At 40.5% G+C, this 23,232-nt stretch overlaps 1 protein-coding gene across 1 annotated transcript in view; it reads right to left on the bottom strand.

The window, feature by feature from the left end:
• Positions 1-23,232, bottom strand: part of Fbl6 (F-box and leucine-rich repeat protein 6) — a 110,654-nt gene that overhangs the window by 45,138 nt on the left and 42,284 nt on the right. Inside the window, exons 3-5 of the mRNA XM_071666840.1 lie at positions 14,994-15,157; positions 11,142-11,314; positions 4,579-4,719 (exon numbers count right to left, since the gene is read on the bottom strand). Coding sequence (XP_071522941.1) covers positions 4,579-4,719; positions 11,142-11,314; positions 14,994-15,157 — 478 coding nt within the window. The remainder of the gene's footprint in view (positions 1-4,578; positions 4,720-11,141; positions 11,315-14,993; positions 15,158-23,232) is intronic.

Here is a 23,232-nt window from a genome sequence, read left to right as displayed (position 1 = left end):
CATATGATAGGGTTGAGAGAGATACTTTGTGGAAGCTATTAAGAGTATATGGTGAGGGAGGTAAGTTGCTAAAAGCAGTGAAAAGTTTTACCAAGGATGTAAGGCATGTGTTCGAGTAGGAAGAGAGGAAAGTAAATGGTTCCCAGTGAATGTCAGTTTGCGGCAAGGGTGCGTGGTCTCCATGGTTGTTTAATCTGTTTATGAATGGGGTGGTTAGGGAAGTGAATGCTAGAGTTTTGAAGAGAGGGGTAAGTATGCACCCTGTTGTGGATGAGAGGGCTTGAGAAGTGAGCCAGTTGTTGTTTGCTGATGATAGAGCGCTGGTGGCTGATTCAGGTGAGAAACTGCAGAAGTTGGTGAATGAGTCTGGTAAAGTGTGAGAAAGCTAAAAGCTCAGAGTAAATGTGAATAAGAACAAGGTTATTAGGTTCAGTAGGGTTGAGGGACAAGTTAATTGGAAGTAAGTTTGAATGGAGAAAAACTGGAGGAAGTGAAGTGTTTTAGATGTATTGGAGTGATTTAACAGCAGTGGAACCATGAAAGCAGAAGTGACTCACAGGGTGGGGGAGGAGGTGAAGGTTCTGGGAGTGTTAAAGAATGTGTAGAAGGTGAGAACGCTTCTTGGAGAGCAAAAATGGGCATGTTTGAAGGAATGGTGATTCCAACAATGTTATATGGTTGCGAGGTGTGGGCTATAGATAGGGTTGTGCGGAGGAGGGTGGACGTGTTGGAAATGAAATATTTGAGGACAATATGTGGTGTGAGGTGGTTTGATCGAGTAAGTAAAGAAAGGGTAAGAGAGATTTATAAGGTAATAAAAAGACTGTGGTTGAGAGAGCAGAAGAGGGTGTGTTGAAATGTTTTGGTCACATGGAGAGAATGATTAGGAAAGATTGACAAAGAGGATATACGTGTCAGAGGTAGAAGGAATGAGGAAAAGCGGTAGACCAAATTGGAGGTGGAATGATGGAGTGAAAAAGATTTTGAGCGATTGGAGCCTGAACATACAGGAGGGTGAAAGGCGTGCAAGGAAAAGTGAATTGGAACGATGTGGCATGTTGGGTCCATGTGCTGTCAATGGATTGAACCAGGGCATGTGAAGCATCTGGGGTAAGCTATGGGAAGACCTGTGGAGCCTGGATGTGGAAAGGGAGCTGTGGTTTCGGTGCATTACACGACAGCTAGAGACTGAGTGTGAACAAATGTGGCCTTTTTTTGTCTTCGTAAATCTACCTCACGCGTGCGCGCATGTGTGTGTGCTATATCATGTGTGGCAGGGTGGCAATGGGAATGGATGAGGGCAGCAAGTATGAACATGTACATGTGTATATATGTATCTGTCTGTGTATGTATACATTGAAATGTATATGTATGTATATGTACGTGTATGGGCATTTATGTATATACATGTGAATGTGGGTGGGTTGGGCCATTCTTTCATCTGTTTCCTTGCGCTACCTTGCTAACATGGGAGACGGTGATTAAGTATAATAAATATAGATATATAGATATATGGTGTGGGAGGCAAGTTGTTAGAAGCAGTGAAAAGTTTTTATCGAGGATGTAAGGCATGTGTACGTGTAGGAAGAGAGGAAAGTGATTGGTTCTCAGTGAATGTAGGTTTGCGGCAGGGGTGTGTGATGTCTCCATGGTTGTTTAATTTGTTTATGGATGGGGTTGTTAGGGAGGTGAATGCAAGAGTTTTGGAAAGAGGGGCAAGTATGAAGTCTGTTGGGGATGAGAGAGCTTGGGAAGTGAGTCAGTTGTTGTTCGCTGATGATACAGCGCTGGTGGCTGATTCATGTGAGAAACTGCAGAAGCTGGTGACTGAGTTTGGTAAAGTGTGTGAAAGAAGAAAGTTAAGAGTAAATGTGAATAAGAGCAAGGTTATTAGGTACAGTAGGGTTGAGGGTCAAGTCAATTGGGAGGTGAGTTTGAATGGAGAAAAACTGGAGGAAGTGAAGTGTTTTAGATATCTGGGAGTGGATCTGGCAGCGGATGGAAACATGGAAGCGGAAGTGGATCATAGGGTGGGGGAGGGGGCGAAAATTCTGGGAGCCTTGAAGAATGTGTGGAAGTCGAGAACATTATCTCGGAAAGCAAAAATGGGTATGTTTGAAGGAATAGTGGTTCCAACAATGTTGTATGGTTGCGAGGTGTGGACTATGGATAGAGTTGTGCGCAGGAGGATGGATGTGCTGGAAATGAGATGTTTGAGGACAATGTGTGGTGTGAGGTGGTTTGATCGAGTAAGTAACGTAAGGGTAAGAGAGATGTGTGGAAATAAAAAGAGCGTGGTTGAGAGAGCAGAAGAGGGTGTTTTGAAATGGTTTGGTCACATGGAGAGAATGAGTGAGGAAAGATTGACCAAGAGGATATATGTGTCGGAGGTGGAGGGAACGAGGAGAAGAGGGAGACCAAATTGGAGGTGGAAAGATGGAGTGAAAAAGATTTTGTGTGATCGGGGCCTGAACATGCAGGAGGGTGAAAGGAGGGCAAGGAATAGAGTGAATTGGAGCGATGTGGTATACCGGGGTTGACGTGCTGTCAGTGGATTGAATCAAGGCATGTGAAGCGTCTGGGGTAAACCATGGAAAGCTGTGTAGGTATGTATATTTGCGTGTGTGGACGTATGTATATACATGTGTATGGGGGTGGGTTGGGCCATTTCTTTCGTCTGTTTCCTTGCGCTACCTCGCAAACGCAGGAGACAGAAAAAAAAAAAAAAATGTGCGTGTGCATATGTGGGCGTTTATATCTATGTGTGTGTGTATATGTGTGGATGGGCCATTCTTTGTCTGTTTCCTGGCACTACTTCGCTGATGTGGGAAACAGCAATTCAGTATAATTATAATACAAAAAAGAGAAAAAAAGAAAAAAAATAATAATATGTTCCATGGATGAAGACATTCTGAGGCTATCAGTAAACTTACAAAATTGGAATAGAATGGGAAGCTAGCTACCTACATCTCTGATGCCTGTTCCCTCCAGGAACTCCCATTAAGGGAGTGGCCATGGCAAAAGAGTATCCACTTATCCCTATCCTTACATGCCTCTCTTGCATACACTATTCCAAATATTCTTCCACAATTTCTCTCCCTCCAGTACTCTTACACTCTATTTCCCCATATTAAACACATTATCCCTATAAACTACCTTTCTAGCTGTCTTTCTGCATGGAAATCTAAGGATAGTATTATATGCCACCTCTGTAAACATGTGAGGAGAATTCAAGATCTACCTATCTATCTATACCACTGATGCCTGTGCCCACAAGGAACTCCCATGGGGGGTGGCCACACCATACGAGTCTCCATGATTGAACTCCAGCGTTTCCACAGGCTCATAACTAACGCTCCTACTGACTACTTCTATTACTTCTATCTAATGTGATGACCTTGTGTTCCGACCTAATGTCCCAACCTACTTATACCTAATTTTCCTGCGTAATATTCCTACCTATTACATCTGTTTCTACATAATGTTCCAGACTAAAGTTCCTAACTACTACTTCAATTATTACTTCTACATTCTGCCAAAGGCAGGGCCGGTACATTGCACTCACCACAGGAAATCTGGATTTATGAAGAATGAGCTGAGTAAGTCAAGTGTTGTCAAGAGTTATGTGTGACTAGGAGAGATTTTATGCTTGTGGACAGAACGCCAGCTGTCCATGTGTGGGTGAGGCAGAAAGAAAAGAGAGCAATGGGGTCAAAGGAGTGCAACTTGATAACCACTGAAGAGCTGGCTCACTATTCAACAGCTACACATAAAGAACAACAACTATGGAGGAAAATTATACTACAGTAGAGCTTGAGAAGTGAGTCAAAATGTGAATTATGCCTAACTGGATGAATGATGGCATAATCACTAAAACTTAATTAAGTTATATGATAGTTTCAGTGGGGATGAATGAATGGTGGCTGAGATAATGGGGTAAATTTTGAGCAAACTGTAAATTCTGGGAACTCTAAAAATGCTAATGAGAGAAATATGAGCCACTAGATATGGCAAAGTTTGACAGGAGTGGTTCAGTCCATTTTCATATACATTGGACATACAAAATTTGCAAAATGAATGCAATCTAATGGATTTCTTCTATAACAAAGTAAAGAGTTGAACGACTGAGGAAATAAAGACAGAGTTAAAATTTGAGTTGTTGACTGTGTAATTATGTCATGGATGTGGAGAGTGTTTTAAAGTAATAAGCCACAACAAAGGGTACAGACACACAAGAACTGACAGGGAAAGAACTATCACGAGTGTACAAATGGGAGAGTTGTTGAGGAATTGGGAAAATAAAAGTTAAGTTGGAAAGAGGACACTAAGAAAACACATTGAATGTCAAGGAAGTCAATAAAGAGTATGTGATGTAACTTAACTATAGAGCTCAAAGGAGATTCTGCACTGAATGCCCTGTCTTTTGATAGCCAAAATGTATCTAAATGATGAAAGTTGTATCTTTGCTGATAATCCTGCATACTTTGTATCTTATCATAAATATTAGTTCAACAGTGTAAGCAATACTAATGCAGACTAGCAAATATTAGAATACTAAAAACGTTATATGAAACTCACTGATAATGACTTGATTAGCGATGGCATGTTGGACAGAGTATTGTTGGCCAATGTGAGATGAGTCAGCCTATCTTTCATCGTACATGCTAAGTCTGACAGAGTTTGCTGACCCACTGCACACCGAGGAGTTGGTTTGTGAGACTGTTGGGAGGAAATCAAATAATGAAAGGGCAAACTTCAAATTTGTCATACATTATTCCATTATCATATGCACAGGATAGAAAAAGCAAATAATGAAAGGGCAGACTTCAAATTTGTCATACATTATTCCATTACCATATGCATAGGATAGGAAAAAAAAGCAGTCCTTATAAAACTGGCGTAGAAATTTAACTTCTCTGTGAACCTAAATAAGTGAAAAAAGGATACTAATGCACCATCGTTTTCTGTATAGGTTATTTTGAATGCAATATTCTGTAGAAAAAAATTTTTGTTTAAAAAACAAAGGGACCAATTTCATCAGTTGGTGAAAATAAAGCAAAATGTTTCCCTCTATGATCACATCAACCTAAAACCCTTTTCATGGGGCTCCCGCAGCTTCAAGACTGCACTGTAATCAGTAGCAGGGAAATTATTAGTTCCTCAGTGAAACTGTGCTATTCTTCATCCACTGACAATGATAAAACCACACCAAAGATGACATTAAAGCCAAAGTGTAACCTTATGCAGCAAAGTCAAGTAACAACCCTCCCACAATGAAAAAAGGAAGAACTCTATATTTACTTTACATGATATAGTATGTGACCAGGAGATATTTTTATAGTCTAAATGGATTCTTCTCATGTAGCTTCAAACAACAGCAAGGGCAAACCCAAGGATTCTGTTGCTGTTGATGAAAAAAAAAAAAATGATACAACTACTACTATCACTTTAAACAAAATAATTTCAAAAAGGTAGCCCCCCTGGACTTCCCCTTCCATTCCCCCCAAAACAAGATATGGGATAAATCTTGCAAGTCATTAGAAACATCAGCACTTATCACATATTCTCAAACTTTCATTCAATCAACAAGTGTCAAACATGCACTGCCAAATGTAGATCTCAGTCATCCTTAAGTCCAAGTAATGCCTGGGTTCACAGCTTTTCAGAGTCCAAACTGCATTAACACTATTCCTGGACTTCACATCAAAATGTGTCACAATTAGCAATCCAAACAGATGTCATTTGAGTCTATTCAAAGTAACAATGAGCAAAAGTCAGTCAGATTCAAATGTGGTAATTAGGAAACTTGGACGGGAGAGTGTATATTCAGTACAACCTTGGTCAAATCTATTTACTACACATGATGGTGAAGTCTGTGCCAAAAAGGCAGACATCTCAAGGATAAGTCCTCATACAGTGATGATGGAGAACAGGTGGAAATTCCTGTCTTATCAGTTCCTGGATACACCCACAAATAACACCTGGGATCATGGCATTAATTTCAGATACTTTACATTTATTCCACAAAACATTTAGCAATGAAAAACCTCTTTCACTTCATCCATCTTTATCCTTTATATACCCCCCACCTTCCCTCAACTTCTGATGCTTACATGTTAGTCTTTCTTTGCTCATCCTATCTATATGTCCAAACAATCTTTCAACACTATCTAGTCAACTCTCTCAAACAGATTGCACTTACAGCCACATCTCTCTCTAATGTTGTCATTTCTTACACAATCAACTCATCTAACACCATATATTGCCTCTGGTATTTTATTTCCAACACATCCACCTTCTTCTATCCATTTGCATTTAAGGCCAAAAACCTACAACCATTCAACACTATAAGAGCTGTTATACTTTTAGACCTAACTATATTTTTTATCCTTACAAAATGATTTCTCCTTCCACACTCCTCAATGTATACAGGACCTTAGACTCCTCTCCATCCTATGATTCACTTCAACCTCCATGGTTCCAAACACTTCTAGTCAACTCCCAGGCATCTAAAGCACTTCACTTTCTCAGGTCCTCCCCAATATAATTTATTCTCAAACCAATCTGTCTCATCTTGTTCCTCCTTTTTACCTTACTTTCATTCACATTCACCGTCAGCTTTCTCCTTTCACACATGATCTCAAACTCTGTCAATAGTTTCTGGAGTTTCCCTCTGGAGTCTACCAACACAGTTAAGTCATTTACAGACAATGAGTGTTTCACCTCCCATGAACCTTATTCTCAATAAGCTACAAAACTGTTTCTTGCTCCAAGACCCTTGCATTCACCTCCCTTACTACCTTCATCCACAGATTAAACAACCATGGCCATCGCTCATCCTTGATACAGACCCACCATCATCAAAAACCACTCATCCTCCTCCTTTTCTACTCACACATATACCTTACTGTCACGATACGAACTACTTACCGCATTCAATATCCTTCTACTTACCAAATAAATTCACAGCACCTTCCACAGATCCACTTTGCTATCCTCTTTCTACCACTCTATTCATTATATTTTCAGATAACCTCATTATAAACCATTAGGTTTCCTATTATCTGTCGTTCCCATGTACTTCTAAGACAATATCCTCTACCTCTCCTGAAGCTTAAATGTTCCTTCTGTCAGATGTTCTGTGCATGCTGCTACCCTCTTCCATACACATTACCAAATATACTTAACTTATCTATACCTCTATAATTTGAGCATGCATCTTTGTTCTCCTCGCCTTTATGTAAAGGCAATATAATATATGCATATTTCCAATCCCCAGCCACCTAAACTGGGCCATGCAAGTAAGGAAACGACTGACAAACCAATTAACAACACTGTTATCCCCTCTACTGAAAATTTCAACTGCAGTCCCATCTATTCCTGCAGTTTTGCCAAACCATCTCACATAAAACTTTGGAGGCAGCAAATTCTAAAGGTATTCCCAATTAATATTATAGAAAACAATTAACCAAGCCCAGATAATGATAAATAGGACACTAGTAAAATACAATATATAGGACACTAGTAAAACACACACACACACACAAAAAAAACTATTACATCGCTTAAACTTTCATTCATTTTCATTTATTATACTTTGTCCGTCTCCCGCGTTAGCGAGTTAGCGCAAGGAAACAGACGAAAGAATGGCCCAACTCACCCACATACACATGTATATACATACACGTCCACACACACATACATACATACCTATACATTTTAACGTATACATATTGTTACGAACATATGTGTGTGTGCACCCCACGTGTGTGTGTCCCTTTTTGGTCTGTTTATGGTGTAAGTGATATCTTATGTTGTAGGATGACGAGGGCCAGGGCCTCCATTATCTCGGCTTGGGTTTCACCCCCAGGCTGGGTCATCAATTCAGACACTCTCAACCCTTTGGCCTGCAGTTTTTCCCATACCCAAGGAACCAGATGGCCGAGGTCAAGAACAGGGGTCACACCAGGCCATTAATTTCAGTTACCCTCAACACTTGGACCTGTCATTTCTCCCCCATCTGAGGCACCAGACGACTGGAGGCCAAGAGAGGAGGTCAGCTAGGAGATATGGCTTCCTGTATATCGTCAATATGGTCAGAAGAGGAGGCTGGGAATTAGGTAAGATGTGGGCCGGACCTTAGACCCTCCAGCCAACCAGGAGTGGCAATATGAGCCACCCTCCTCCAGTCAGAGCCGGACCTAAAACCCTCCAGACAAGTAGGAGTGGCGCTATGAGCCACCCTCCTCCAATCACAGCTGGACCTTAAGCCTCTAGCCAATCAAGAGTGGCACTATGGGTCACCCTTCACCAATCCCACCAGAGACTAGGGCAGGAGGGCGGGGCAGGCCGCTCCTGACTTGCTCCTCCCTGCAATGAAAACCTCTGACACCAGCTGAGCCACAATTTCCTCTCTAGCCCATAGCCCAGCCAAGGTGAGTGGTTTTCCCATCTCATGCCCAAAGCCTACAATCAGTGAAGAGGCGCTATACGAAACTCTACAGTGTTGAACTGCCTCTGTCATTTAGTTTCGAGTGTAATAGAGTATTGTAACTTGTCACAGAAGTGTCCAACAAATAAGTGTATCTTGAATCATGTTGCTAGAGTCAAATTGTCATAAAGAAAAGAGATCTCCCAGTTTGAATCTTACCTGGAATGTTGAACTCATGTTCAGTGTCAACGTAAATGATTTGTGCCTGATTAATGTGCTTCTGTTGTTTTGTACTCTTTAGTTCTTGGATTATAAAGCAGTTTTAATGCTGGTGTTTGATTTAATCCCATAACTTTAAGATAATGTTATCCGTGTGAGTAGTTGACAATACTTCCCAGTAGGAGGATTCGTAACAATATATATACATACACAGCCATATACATATATACACTTGCACATAATTCATACTTGCTGCCTTTATTCATTCCCATCGCCACCCTGCCACACATGAAAATAGCATCCCCCTCCCCCCGTGAGGTAGCGCTAGGGAAGAACAAAAAGCCACATTCGTTCACACTCAGTCTCGAGCTGTCATGTGTAATGCACCGAAACCACAGCACCCTTTCCACATCCAAGCCCCACAAAACTTTCCATGGTTTACCCCAGACGCTTCACATGCCTTGGTTCAATCCACTGACAGTACGTAAACCAGAAAATGCCCTGGTTCAATCCACTGACAGCACGTCAACCCCGGTATACCCCATCACTCCAATTCACTCTATTCCTTGCGTGCCTTTCACCCTCCTGCATGTTCAGGCCCCAATCGCTCAAAATCTTTTTCACTCCATCCTTCCACCTCCAACTTGGTCTCCCTTTTCTCATTCCCTCTACCTCTGACACATATATCCTCTTTGTCAATCTTTCCTCACTCATTCTCTCCATATGTCCAAACCATTTCAATACACCCTCTTCTGCTCTCTCAACCACACTCTTTTTATTAACACACATCTCTCTTACCCTTTCATTACTTACTCGATCAAACCCCCTCACACCACATATTGTCCTCAAACATCTCATTTTCAACACATAATCCCTCCTCCTCTATAGCCCATGCCTCACAACCACATAACATTGCTGGAACCACCATTCCTTCAAACATGTCCATTTTTGCTCTCCAAGATAACATTCTCATCTTCCACACATTCTTCAATGCTCCCAGAACCTTTGCCCCTTCCCCTACCCTGTAACTCACTTCCACTGTTCCATCCACTGCCAAATCCACTCCCAGGTATCTAAAACACTTTACTTCCTCCAGTTTTTCTCCATTCAAACTCACCTCCAAATTAACTGGTCCCTCAATCCTACTGAACCTAATAATCTTGCTCTTATTCACATTTACTCTCAGCTTTCTTCTTTCACACACTTTACAAAACTGTCACCAACTTCTGCAGTTTCTCACCCAAATCAGCCACCAGCATTGTATCATCAGCAAACAACTGACTCACTTCCCAAGCCCTCTCATCCACAATAGACTGCATACTTGCTCCTCTCTACAAACCTCTTCCATTCACCTAACAAACCCATCCATAAACAAATTAAACAACCATGGAGACATCACGCATCCTTGCCACAAACAGATAGTCACTGGGAACTAATCACTTTCCTCTCTCCCTACTTGTACACATGCCTTGCATCCTCAATAAAAACTTTTCACTGCTTCTAGCAACTTACCTCTCACACCACATACTCTTAATACCTTCCACAGAGTATCTCTATCAACTCTATCATATGCTTTCTCCATATCCATAAATGCTACATACAAATCCATCTGTTTTTCTAAGTATTTCTCACATACATTCTTCAAAGCAAACACCTGATCCACATATCCTCCAATTATGAAACCACACTGCTCTTCCCCAATCTGATGCTCGGTACATATCTTCACCCTCTCAATCAATACCCTCCCATATAATTTCCCAGGAATACTCAACAAACTTATACCTCTGTAATTTGGACACTCACCTTTATCCCCTTTGCCTTTGTACAATGGCACTATGCATCCATTCTGCCAATCCTCAGGCCACTTCACCATGAACCATACATACACTGAATATTCTCACCAACCAGTCAACAACACAGTCACCCTCTTTTTTAATAAAATTCACAGCAATACCATCCAAACCTGCCGCCTTGCCGGCTTTCATCTTCGGCAGAGCTTTCACTACCTCTTCTCTGTTTACCATATCATTCTCCCTAACCCTCTCACTTTGCACACCACCTCAACCAAAACACCCTGTATCTGCCACTCTATCATCAAACACATTCAACAAACCTTCAAAATACTCACTCCATCTCCCTCTCACTTCACCACTACTTGTTATTACCTCCCCATTTGCCCCCTTCACTGATGTTCCCATATGTTCTCTTGTCTTACGCACTTTATTTACCTTCTTCCAAATCTAATGATACTCTCTCGCCCCAATTCTCATTTGCCCTCTTTTTTCACCTCTTGCACCTTTCTCTTGACCTCTTGCCTCTTTATTTTATAATTCCCCCAGTCATTTGCACAATTTCCCTGCAAAAATCATCCAAATGCCTCTCTCTTCTCTGTCACTAACAATCTTACTTAAGCTTTTAATTATAATCAATATTCACAAGCAATTGCTGACCATTCTTTACAAGAAAACAACTCTAAATCCCAATTACTTACTGCCATAACATTCGTAAGATCCAGACGCTGGAGTTTGTGGCAGGTAGAGAGATAAGTGTGAAGGTTCTCTGAATGGATTTTATGGCAGTAAGAAAGGTTGAGGCCAGTCAGTTCTGGACATAACTGCACCAGCCTTGGCAAGAGATGTGGTGTTACAGCTTCATTCCATCCAGCTGCAAAGATCTCACATAATTAGCCTAATATTTCTTACATTTTTCATTGACATATGAAATAAATGTAAAGCTCAGTTACCTGGATAATATATATCACATCACAAACCTTTATGATAGACGACCCAAGCAAGGATTTTTCTTTGAATGCTTAGTCTTCTGTTCTTAATGGCACCTCGCTACAGCAGAAGAGATGAGCAAGTATGAAATAAATAACTGAGGCACACAGCCTTAAGAGAATCAAAGCAAAAAAAATTAGTAAAATTCAGGAGTGAAGATTGCACAATTCAACTCATTATGATTCTCCTGCAAAAATAAATTCATTTAAAACTAATAATCATGCTCATTATGCACACACATAATCCAATGCAGTAGGTTATGAAATCATAATACACATGTGCATCTTTTAAGTAATTGTACAGCAAGGTTTGCTTTGAAACATAAAAACAAATGGGAAATAAATAACATAACAGAATGAAGATATCAGGAGGCTACATAATGAGAAACAGAATTTGGAGGAGATTAAATAAGAAATAAAGGAAGACATAAGACAAGGGGCAGAGAACGCTAAAGCAAATGAGAAATTAAAAAAGCAGGGACTGTGCATGACATCATAATTAAATGGTGAGAATTACAGGTAAAACTGTTGTTAAATGAATGAGGAAAATGTGTAAGGCAGCATGGAAAAGTGGTTATATGGAGAGCAATTGGAAGAAGGCACTGAAAGTTCTACTGTATAAGAATAAAGGAAAAAGTACAATTAGCAAGATATATGATAAGTTTGTTATTGATCATTAAAATGATTACTGAAATGTAATCCTCTGAATTATAAAAAAGGGAAAATCTGGGAAGGGCTGGGTATGAAAACCACGTACTGTTTTAGTACCTATGTAGATAGTTGAGAAAGATCTAAAGAATGAAGTGTATGCAACAACATATTAAAATGAAAGGCAAATAATAAAAGTAAAGAGAACAGACCTGAGAGTTTTTGTTATTTACAGAGACAACTGCTGAATGTTCTTGAATGTTCCAATAACATTCTTAACAGAAGTGGTGTGCGTGAAAGCCTACATGATAATATGACTGCATGGACTGAAATAAACAATGTGCATGAGGGTTGTGTAATGAGGCTATGGTTGTCTAATGTTTTTATGGATGGGGCACAGATAAAAGTGAGATGGGGGCCACTATAAACAGGTTATGCCAATGATACTTCTTTTCTCAAAATGAATTAGATGAGCTAAAAAGAGCAGTAATTCCCTCTCATGATGAAATTGCAAAAAAGAGTCTTAAAAATGAGAGCACATCAAATTATTTTTTCGAGAGATGGGATCCCTTGTTAATTTTATTTCAATGGAGAGGAATCAGAAGTTCACAAGGAATTTAAGCATTTGGGAATGATAATCAGTGTAGGTGGTAGTGGGGAAGATAAAGCTAAAAGTACTCATACAAATGAGAACCGTAAGCATACTAAGAGGTTTCATGAAGGGAATGAAGTCAAGTACATGGAAAATCAATACTATGTTAATAGGGGAAGCCTAAGTTTTCCTAAAGTAATGGAGGAAATGAGAGGATGTGAAACTTTAAACTACAGCAGGAATTAGCAAAACAGTGACAAGAAAAGGATAAAGATGTGACAAAAATGTGAAGATTTAGTTTAGAGGTGAACATGGAATGACCATATAATACTTTTGGTATATGAGAGACTTGAGAAAAAGTTTTGATAATGAAGCTGACCCACATGAGACACTGTAGACTGCAAAACAAGGTACACAGATTAAATGAACTTTCAAAAGACTGATCCACTTCAGATGAAGATGTAATGATAATAAATGCTGAGAGGACATAATATAGGAATTTTGAGTGAGCCATGGAGGTGGCAGGCAAAGTAAATAGTCAGAGGGACTGCAACAGTGTAGAAGAATGCTTATTACAGCTAACAGATCATAACATGTTGATATGTCTGAATGGCCTAAAGTTATAATCATTTAGTCCATCCCATGACGATGGGACAAATGTTAAAAGAAATTTTTTTTTTTTTTTTTTTTGCTTTGTCGCTGTCTCCCGCGTTTGCGAGGTAGCGCAAAGAAACAGACAAAAGAAATGGCCCAACCCACCCCCATACACATGTATATACATACGTCCACACACGCAAATATACATACCTACACAGCTTTCCATGGTTTACCCCAGACGCTTCACATGCCCTAATTCAATCCACTGACAGCACGTCAACCCTGGTATACCACATCGATCCAATTCACTCTATTCCTTGCCCTCCTTTCACCCTCCTGCATGTTCAGCCCCCGATCACTCAAAATCTTTTTCACTCCATCTTTCCACCTCCAATTTGGTCTCCCACTTCTCCTCGTTCCCTCCACCTCCGACACATATATCCTCTTGGTCAATCTTTCCTCACTCATTCTCTCCATGTGCCCAAATCATTTCAAAACACCCTCTTCTGCTCTCTCAACCATGCTCTTTTTATTTCCACACATCTCTCTTACCCTTACGTTACTTACTCGATCAAACAACCTCACACCACACATTGTCCTCAAACATCTCATTTCCAGCACATCCATCCTCCTGCGCACAACTCTATCCATAGCCCACGCCTCACAACCATATAACATTGTTGGAACCACTATTCCTTCAAACATACCCATTTTTGCTTTCCGAGATAATGTTCTCGACTTCCAAACATTCTTCAAGGCTCCCAGGATTTTCGCCCCCTCCCCCAACCTATGATCCACTTCCTCTTCCATGGTTCCATTCGCTGCCAGATCCACTCCCAGATATCTAAAACACTTTACTTACTCCAGTTTTTCTCCATTCAAACTTACCTCCCAATTGACTTGACCCTCAACCCTACTGTACCTAATAACCTTGCTCTTATTCACATTTACTCTTAACTTTCTTCTTTCACACACTTTACCAAACTCAGTCACCAGCTTCTGCAGTTTCTCACATGAATCAGCCACCAGCGCTGTATCATCAGCGAACAACAACTGACTCACTTCTCAAGCTCTCTCATCCCCAACAGACTTCATACTTGCCCCTCTTTCCAAAACTCTTGCATTCACCTCCCTAACAACCCCATCCATAAACAAATTAAACAACCATGGAGACATCACACACCCCTACCGCAAACCTACATTCACTGAGAACCAATCACTTTCCTCTCTTCCCACACGTACACATGCCTTACATCCTCGATAAAAACTTTTCACTGCTTCTAACAACTTGCCTCCCACACCATATATTCTTAATACCTTCCACAGAGCATCTCTATCAACTCTATCATATGCCTTCTCCAGATCCATAAATGCTACATACAAATCCATTTGCTTTTCTAAATATTTCTCATATACATTCTTCAAAGCAAACACCTGATCCACACATCCTCTACCACTTCTGAAACCACACTGCTCTTCCCCAATCTGATGCTCTGTACATGCCTTCACCCTCTCAATCAACACCCTCCCATATAATTTACAAGGAATACTCAACAAACTTATACCTCTGTAATTTGAGCACTCACTCTTATCCCCTTTGCCTTTGTACAATGGCACTATGCACGCATTCAAAAGACAGCAATTTTTCAAACTCCAGGCAAACAGCTACAATAAAGTGAGAAAAACAAAAAAGAAAAGAAATTTGCTTTCATTTACAATCATCTTACCTAGGGTAAGATCTTGCACATGACTAAGTCTGTGTTCTAAGAGCCATAAGAGCTTCTTTTCATTACGGTAGCGGGGTTTGATGCGTCCATTGGCTAGATCAGCAGTATGCCACAGCTTCTTGTCTGTGGAAACTTGTCGCCACAATCTGCACACTCTTGATGTTCTGTGAAGACAAAGTAGAATATTACTGGTACTGTATGACAGAAAATGGTAGTGCCAAAATAATCAATATAATTTACATAAATTCCTACAGCAAAAAAAAAGGTTAATAATATAACTCCAACAAAAAATTCTAAATGCTTAAAAAGAATCTAAGAAAAGTTTATTTTGTACTACACAATCTTGATCCATACAAATTAATCCAAGTTACATAGGATGATTAGATGGCATGGTAGAATGGTGAAAGACATTTAGGAAAGAGTTATCAGTTATTGGGTGTTACCAGACTGCCTGCTTAGTGTTATACTGAGAGTGAAAACTCACCATCAGTGAGGCTGTATCAACATCAGTGGATGATAGGGAGAATAGCTTCATCAAAGATCTTATCACTCCATAAGAGTCCATCATTTCCCTGCTTCTAAATGTAGTGCAGCCTTGAAGCTGCAGGATCCCCATAAAAGGGGTCTTGGGGTTATAAAATCAAAATTAGATCAACTATTTATTGCAAGTGACTCTCGATTTGAGTGACGGAAACATCAGCAGATTTGAGGAACCAAATCATCCCTACAAGTCTCTTTCAAAGATTACTGTTGTTGAACTGGAAGGTCAGCCTGTGTTGGATAAAGGCCTGGCACATGGTTACTGGGATTTCAGAGGTGTCTGGCATACAGGAATAATGAAAAAATATCGAAGGTATGCCTGTGTTGATAAATGCCTGGCACATGGTTCCTAAGATTTCAGTGGTGTTTGGCATAGTGATAATGAAAAAAAAAAGTTTAGAGCTGCTCAGTGGAAACCATTTGTAATAGTTTGGAAAGAAGTGAGAGATGCACATAGCCACAGAGTTTGCCTAAAGAGGAGAATTTCATGCACAGGGAGACTCAAGACTGGCTGTGGATTGGATGTGATGCTAGTTTGTGCTGTAGGGATAAAGCCATTGTGCTGCTCCATTGTTCAGTCAGGCTTTTGGAGTCTGCAATCCTAAGGCCTACATAACCACTACATCCTGGCTGTAGTGGTCATTGATACTTCAATTCTACAAAGCCTTACATGGTATGTGCAAAACATACCCTTATCAAAAGTTATCTTGGATGAAACAAAAAAGGTAAAGAAAAAAATAATGTGAGTCCTGCATGTGTCTACAGATTTGACTCTCAAAGGTAAAAATATATATTATATTATATGACATACTTAACTGCTGTCTCCCACGTCAGCAAGGTAGAGTAAGGAAACAGATGAGGAATGGCCCAGACTCACCAACATACGCATGTATATACATAAACGCCCATACACAGACATAAACATTTCAACGTATACATACATATCCATACACAGATATATACATTTATATACACATGTAATTATCCATTCTTGCTGCCTTGATCCATTCTCATTGCCACCCTAACACACATGAAACAGTAACCCCCCCATCTCCAGCAAGGCAGCAACAGGAAAAGAAAAAAAAAGACCACATTCGTTCACACTCAGTCTCTAGCCATCATGTGTAATGCACCGAAACCACAGCTCTCTTTCCACATCCAGGCCCCACAAAAATTTCCATGGTTTACCCCAGACGCTTCACATGCCCTGGTTTAATCCACTGACAACATATTGACCCTGGTATACAACATCATTCCAATTCGCTCTATTACTTGCACGCCTTTCACCCTCCTGCATGTTCAGGCCCTGATCACTCAAAATCTTTTTCACTCCATCTTTCCACCTCCAATTTGGTCTCCTACTTCTTTCTCCTTCCACCTCTGACACATATATCCTCTTTGTCAATCTTTCCTCACTCGTTCTCTCCTTGAGTCCAAACCATTTCAACACACCCTCTTCTGCTCTCTCAACCACACTCCTTTTATTAACACACATCTCTCTTACCCTTTCATTACTTACTCAAACTACCTCACACCATGTATTGTCCTCAAACATTTCATTTCCAATACATCCACCCTCCTCCACCCAACCCTATCTATAGCCCATGCCTCGCAACCATATAACATTGTTGGAACCATTATTCCTTCAAACATACCCATTTCTGCTCTCAGAGATAATGTTCTTGCCTTCCACACATTCTTGAACGCTCTCAGAACCTTCGCCCCCACCCCTACCCTGTGACTCACTTCCACGGTTCCATACGCTGCTAAGTCTACTCCCAGATATCTAAAACACTTCATTTCCTCCAGTTTATTCCATCCAAACTTACCTCCCAATTAACTAGCCCCTCAACCCTACTGAAAGTAATAACCTTGCTCTTATTCACATTTACTCTCAGCTTTCTTCTTTCACACACTTTACAAAACTCAGTCACCAACTTCTGCAGTTTCTCACCCGAATCAGCCACCAGCGCTGTATCATCAGCGAACATCTGACTCACTTCCCAAGCCCTCTCATCGACAACAGAGTACATACTTGCCCCTCTCTCCAAAACTCTTGCATTCACCTCCCTCCTAACAACCCCATCCATAAACAAATTAAACAACCATGGAGACATCATGCATCCTTGCCACAACCGACATTCACTGGGAACCAATCACTTTCCTCTCTTCCTACTCGTACATATGCCTTAAATCCTCGATAAAAACTTTTCACAGCTACTAGCAACTTACCTCCCACACCATATACTCTTAATACCTTTCACAGAGCATCTCTATCAACTCTATCATATGCTTTCTCCAGATCCATAAATGCTACATAACAAATCCATCTGTTTTCTAAGTATTTCTCACATACATTCTTCAAAGCAAACACCTGATCCACACATCCTCTACCACTTCAGAAACCACACTGCTCTTCCCCAATCTGACGCTTTGTACATGCCTTTACCCTCTCAATCAATATCCTTCCATATAATTTTCCAGGAATACTCAATAAACTTATGCCTCAGTAGTTTGAACACTCACCTTTATCCCCTTTGCCTTTGCAAAATGGCACTATGCATGCATTCCACTCCTCAGGCAAATCACCATTATCCATTCATACATTAAATATCGTTACCAACCAATCAACTACATAGTCACCCCCTTTTTTAATAAATTCCACTGCAATACCATCCAAACCCACTGCCTTGCCGGCTTTCATCTTCCACAAAGCTTTCACTACCTTTTCTCTCTTTACCAAAGCATTCTCCCTGACCCTCTCACTTTGCATACTACCTCAACCAAAACACCCTACATCTGCCACTCTATCATCTAACACATTCAACAAACCTTCAAAATATTCACTCCATCTCCTTCTTACTTCATCACTACTTGTTATTACCTCCCCATTTGCCCCCTTCACCAATGCTCCCATTTGTTCTCTTGTATTATGCACTATATTTACCTCCTTCCAAAACATCTTTTTATTCTCCCTAAAATCTAATGATCCTCTCTCACCCCAACTCTCATTTGCCCTCTTTTTTGCCTCTTGCATCTTTCTCTTGACCTCCTGCCACTTTATTTTATACAACTCCCAGTCATTTGCACTACTTCCCTACAAAAATTGTCCAAACGCCTCTCTCTTCTCTTTCACTAACAATCTTACTTCTTCATCCCACCACTCACTATCCTTTCTAATCTGCCCATCTCCCACCTTTCTCATCCCACAAGCACCTTTTGCACAAGGCATCACAGCTTCCCTAATTACATCCTATTCCTCCCCCACTCCCCTTATGTCATTTGCTCTCACCTTTTGCCATTCTGCACTCAAGGTAGAAATGTGTACATGTAGGAAGAGAGGAAAGCGATTGGTTCTCAGTGAATGTTGGTTTGTGGCAGGGGTGCATGATATCTCCATGGTTGTTTAATTTGTTTATGGATGGGGTGGTTAGGGAGGTGAATGCAAGAGTTTTGGAAAGAGGGGGAAGTATGCAATCTGTTGTGGATGAGAGAGCTTGAGAAGTGAGTTAGTTGTTGTTTGCTGATGATACAGCGCTAGTGACTGATTCGGGTGAGAAACTGCAGAAGCTGGTGACTGAGTTTGGTAAAGTGTGTGAAAGAAGAAAGCTGAGAGTAAATGTGAATAAGAGCAAGGTTATTAGGTACAGTGGGGTTGAGGGACAAGTCAATTGGGAGGTAAGTTTGAATGGAGAAAAACTGGAGGAAGTGAAGTGTTTTAGATATCTGGGAGTGGATTTGGCAGTGGATTGAACCATGGAAGCAGAAGTGAATCATAGGGTGGGAGAGGGGACGAAAGTTCTGGGAGCGTTGAAGAATGTGTGGAAGTCGAGAACATTATCTTGGAAAGCAAAAATGGGTATGTTTGAGGGAATAGTGTTCCAAAAATGATATATGGTTGCGAGGCGTGGGCTATAGACAGAGTTGTGTGGAGGAGGGTGGATGTGCTGGAAATGAGATGTTTGAGGACAATATGTGGTGTGAGGTGGTTTGATCGAGTAAGTAATGAAAGGGTAAGAGAGATGTGTGGTAATTAAAAGAGTGTGATTGAGAGAGCAGAAGAGGGTGTATTAAAATGGTTAGGTCATATGGAGAGAAAGAGTGAGGAAAGATTGACAAAGAAGATATATAAAGATAGACAAAGAGGACATATGTGTCAGAGGTGGAGGGAACGAGGAGAAGTGGGAGACCGAATTGGAGGTGGAAAGATGGAGTGAAAAAGATTTTGAGTGATCGGGGCCTGAACATGCAGGAGGGTGAAAGGCGGGCAAGGAATAGAGTGAATTGGATCGATGTGGTATACCGGGGTTGACGTGCTGTCAGTGGATTGAATCAGGGCATGTGAAGCGTCTGGGGTAAACCATGGAAAGCTGTGTGGGGCCTGGATGTGGAAAGGGAGCTGTGGTTTCGGGCATTATTGCATGACAGCTAGAGACTGAGTGTAAACGAATGAGGCCTTGTTGTCTTTTCCTAACGCTACTCCGCACACATGAGGGGGGAGGGGGATGGTATTCCATGTGTGGCGGTGTGGCGATGGGAATGAATAAAGGCAGACAGTGTGAATTGTGTGCATGGGTATATATGTATGTGTCTGTGTGTGTATATATATGTGTACATTGAGATGTATAGGTATGTATATTTGCGTGTGGACGTGTGTGTATATACATGTGTATGGGGGTGGGTTGGGCCATTTCTTTCGTCTGTTTCCTTGCGCTACCTCGCAAATGCGGGAGACAGCGACAAAGCAAAATAAAAAAATATATATATATAAATAATGTATATATATGTATACGTTGAAATGTATAGGTATGTATATGTGCGTGTGTGGACATGTATGTATATACATGTGTATGTGGGTGGGTTGGGTCATTCTTTCATCTGTTTCCTTGCGCTACCTCGCTAATGCGAGAGACAGACAAAGTATAATAAATATATAAATAAAAAACAGAGAAAAAGCAGAAACATCACAGAGTACAAAGAGGGATGGCTGATGAGATGTGATGCCAAGAGAATTAATACGATGGTGGACTTTTGATCCTACTTTGGTTTATAGAGTCTGCATCTGGTTTCGGTGCATTATACATGACAGCTAGAGACTGAGTGTGAACGAATGTGGCCTTTGTTGTCTTTTCCTAGTGCTACCTTGCGTGCATGAATGGGGGGAAGGGGTTGTCATTTCATGTGTGGTGGGGTGGCGACGGGAATGAATAAAGGCAGCAAGTATGAATTATGTACATGTGTATATGCCTTTGTATGTATATATATATATGTATACGTTGAAATGTATAGGTATGTATCTGTGCGTGTGTGGATGTGTATGTACATGGGTGGGTTGGGCCATTCTTTTGTCTGATTCCTTGCGCTACCTCGCTAACGCGGGAGATAGCGACAAATTATAATAAATAAATATATGCATAATGAGATATCATGGGGATGGGACCTAAGTCTAAACACAAAATCCATTTCTGTTTCATATCCACCTTACACATATAGTGTGAGGGTACTTTATACAATATCTTTAATAATTTCGTAAATGAAACAAAGTTTGTGTAACAAGGAACCATCAGAAAGCTGAGGTGTCACAACCACAGCTGCCCACATGGATAATCTGTGGTTGTTTGGCATCACCTTCATTCCTGACTCTGAATTTATATTCTACTAATAAGCAATCATTTTCTTACACTTATTCACGTATAAGTACTCAACAGCAAAAAAATATGAAATACAATTAATACAATGAAATAAATAATGTGTTTCGGGTAACTAAGCAACATAATAGCATCAGCAGAATACTTGTATCACCTGTTAAACAATAACAAACAACTGTAGGTTTCCAGTTTCTACCTATGATGTTGTGTTTTGATTAAATGGTTACAATACACTGTACTTTATCTTTTAGATTTTATTTGAGAGGCAATTTTCCACTTGCAATGTCATGTCACCACTCAAAAAGTTTTGGATCATGGAACATTTCAGATTTCTGGATTAGGGATGCTCAACATGTACATGGTCAATGTAATACAAGAAAGAAAATGACCATAAAAAGGATGAGGAGAACAGTGAGTTGAAGTGTGTAATCATCAGCATAAGAATGAGTAGAGTTCAAAGAGAAATAAAGACCATCTATATACTGTGAAAAGAAAGAGAGTAGTTAATGAGAAAAAACCTGGGGGAACACTTGTTTTGATAGGAATGGAAGGGGAAGCCATGCCATCAACAATTAATCCAATGAAATTGCCACTGAGGAAACTATAGGCCGAGAATTTTAAAAATTTCACATCATCAAACGCTTTAGAGATGTTGAGGGCTACAACAAAAATATTAACCAAAATCCCTGTGAGAGGAGGAGATTACCAATAAATCAGCACTGCGAAATCTATACTGGTGATTAGAAAGAAGGAAATGGGATTCCAAGTGCTTGAGAAAGTGAGTTATATGGTATGTGCATGCGGAAAGAATGCAAGATGGGGATTTCACAAGGACAGTGGGTTAGCATGAGACAGACATTGCAAAATAGCCAGGAAGAGTACTGGAGGGAGAGAAATGGGGGAAGAATACAGGGAATGGTGTATGCAAAGGAGGCATGTAAGGAGAGGAATAAGTGGAAACTCTTTTGCAGTGCTCGTCCCTTTGATGGGAGTTCCTGGAGAGAATGAGCATCAGAAATAGATAGACAGATAAAATATGTTTGAGTTAAGAAGAGCTTGAAACTTTTGGAGAGGAGATGTGATAGCAATCAGGCAACAGCTGGATGGGTTACAGCAGTCTCTTTTCTTTAGAGTGGGCTACACCAAGGAATGCTCCCAAGAGGAAGGAAAAATCTGAGTTTATATATGGCGGTGCAACAGGTGAGCAAAGGATTGGACCTATACCAAAGGCAAGCTCCTTTAGGACCCAAGGATGTACACCATCTGGGCCACATGCCTTGTCCACCTGGAGCTACAAGAGTACCTAGAACACCATGCATGAGGAGAGTATAGGAGATGACATAGGTTCAATGGATGGAGGATTAGAAGCAAAATCATTAAAAGATGAATGTGTGAAAAATGAGGTACTAAAAAGAGCAGCTTTAGCAGCAAGAGAGTTAGTTACAAATTGACTATCATAATACAAACGGAAAGGCTGAATGACAGTAGTTACTGGAGATATATCTGGTTAGGACCAAAAAGACTTGTCAGCAATGAAATGCAAGTCAATTCAGCACACTTTCTTCTTTTGAAGATGTGCTTAACTTTTCAAAGAACAGCATTGTAATGGTTTGGTGCAACCTGTTCATGTGACAGGTATCAGAGGAGTGATCACACTTTGACTGGTAGAGAAGGATTTTGCAGAAAAAGAGATGGAGGACTCCATCCCCTGCCAAGTTACCTCTGCTACGTGTTCAGCACAACACAAAACATCATGGCAAGTGAAGCAATACGTGCCCTTGGGAAAGTCAATAAAGAAGCCACAAACGGATGATTGCTTTGCTCTCTCTGCATGCCAGAGCTGGTGATTTGAGTGTGAGACAGAGTAGGCATGTCAAATTAGAAGAGACAGAAATGAGACTTTGGTGAGAGGACCCTAAGAAGGCAGAGATACTCTACTCAGATACAAAAGAAGAGATCAAGTATGTTGTAATAAAGTCAAGATTCCTCTTTCAATCCTATATCAAGACAAAATATGGATATTTCAATAAAATATAGCTTCACTGTTATAT

This window comes from Panulirus ornatus, chromosome 11 (genome assembly GCF_036320965.1).
Source record: "Panulirus ornatus isolate Po-2019 chromosome 11, ASM3632096v1, whole genome shotgun sequence".
Taxonomy (NCBI): Eukaryota; Metazoa; Arthropoda; class Malacostraca; order Decapoda; family Palinuridae; genus Panulirus; species Panulirus ornatus.
This window is presented reverse-complemented; position numbering and strand designations above follow the sequence as displayed.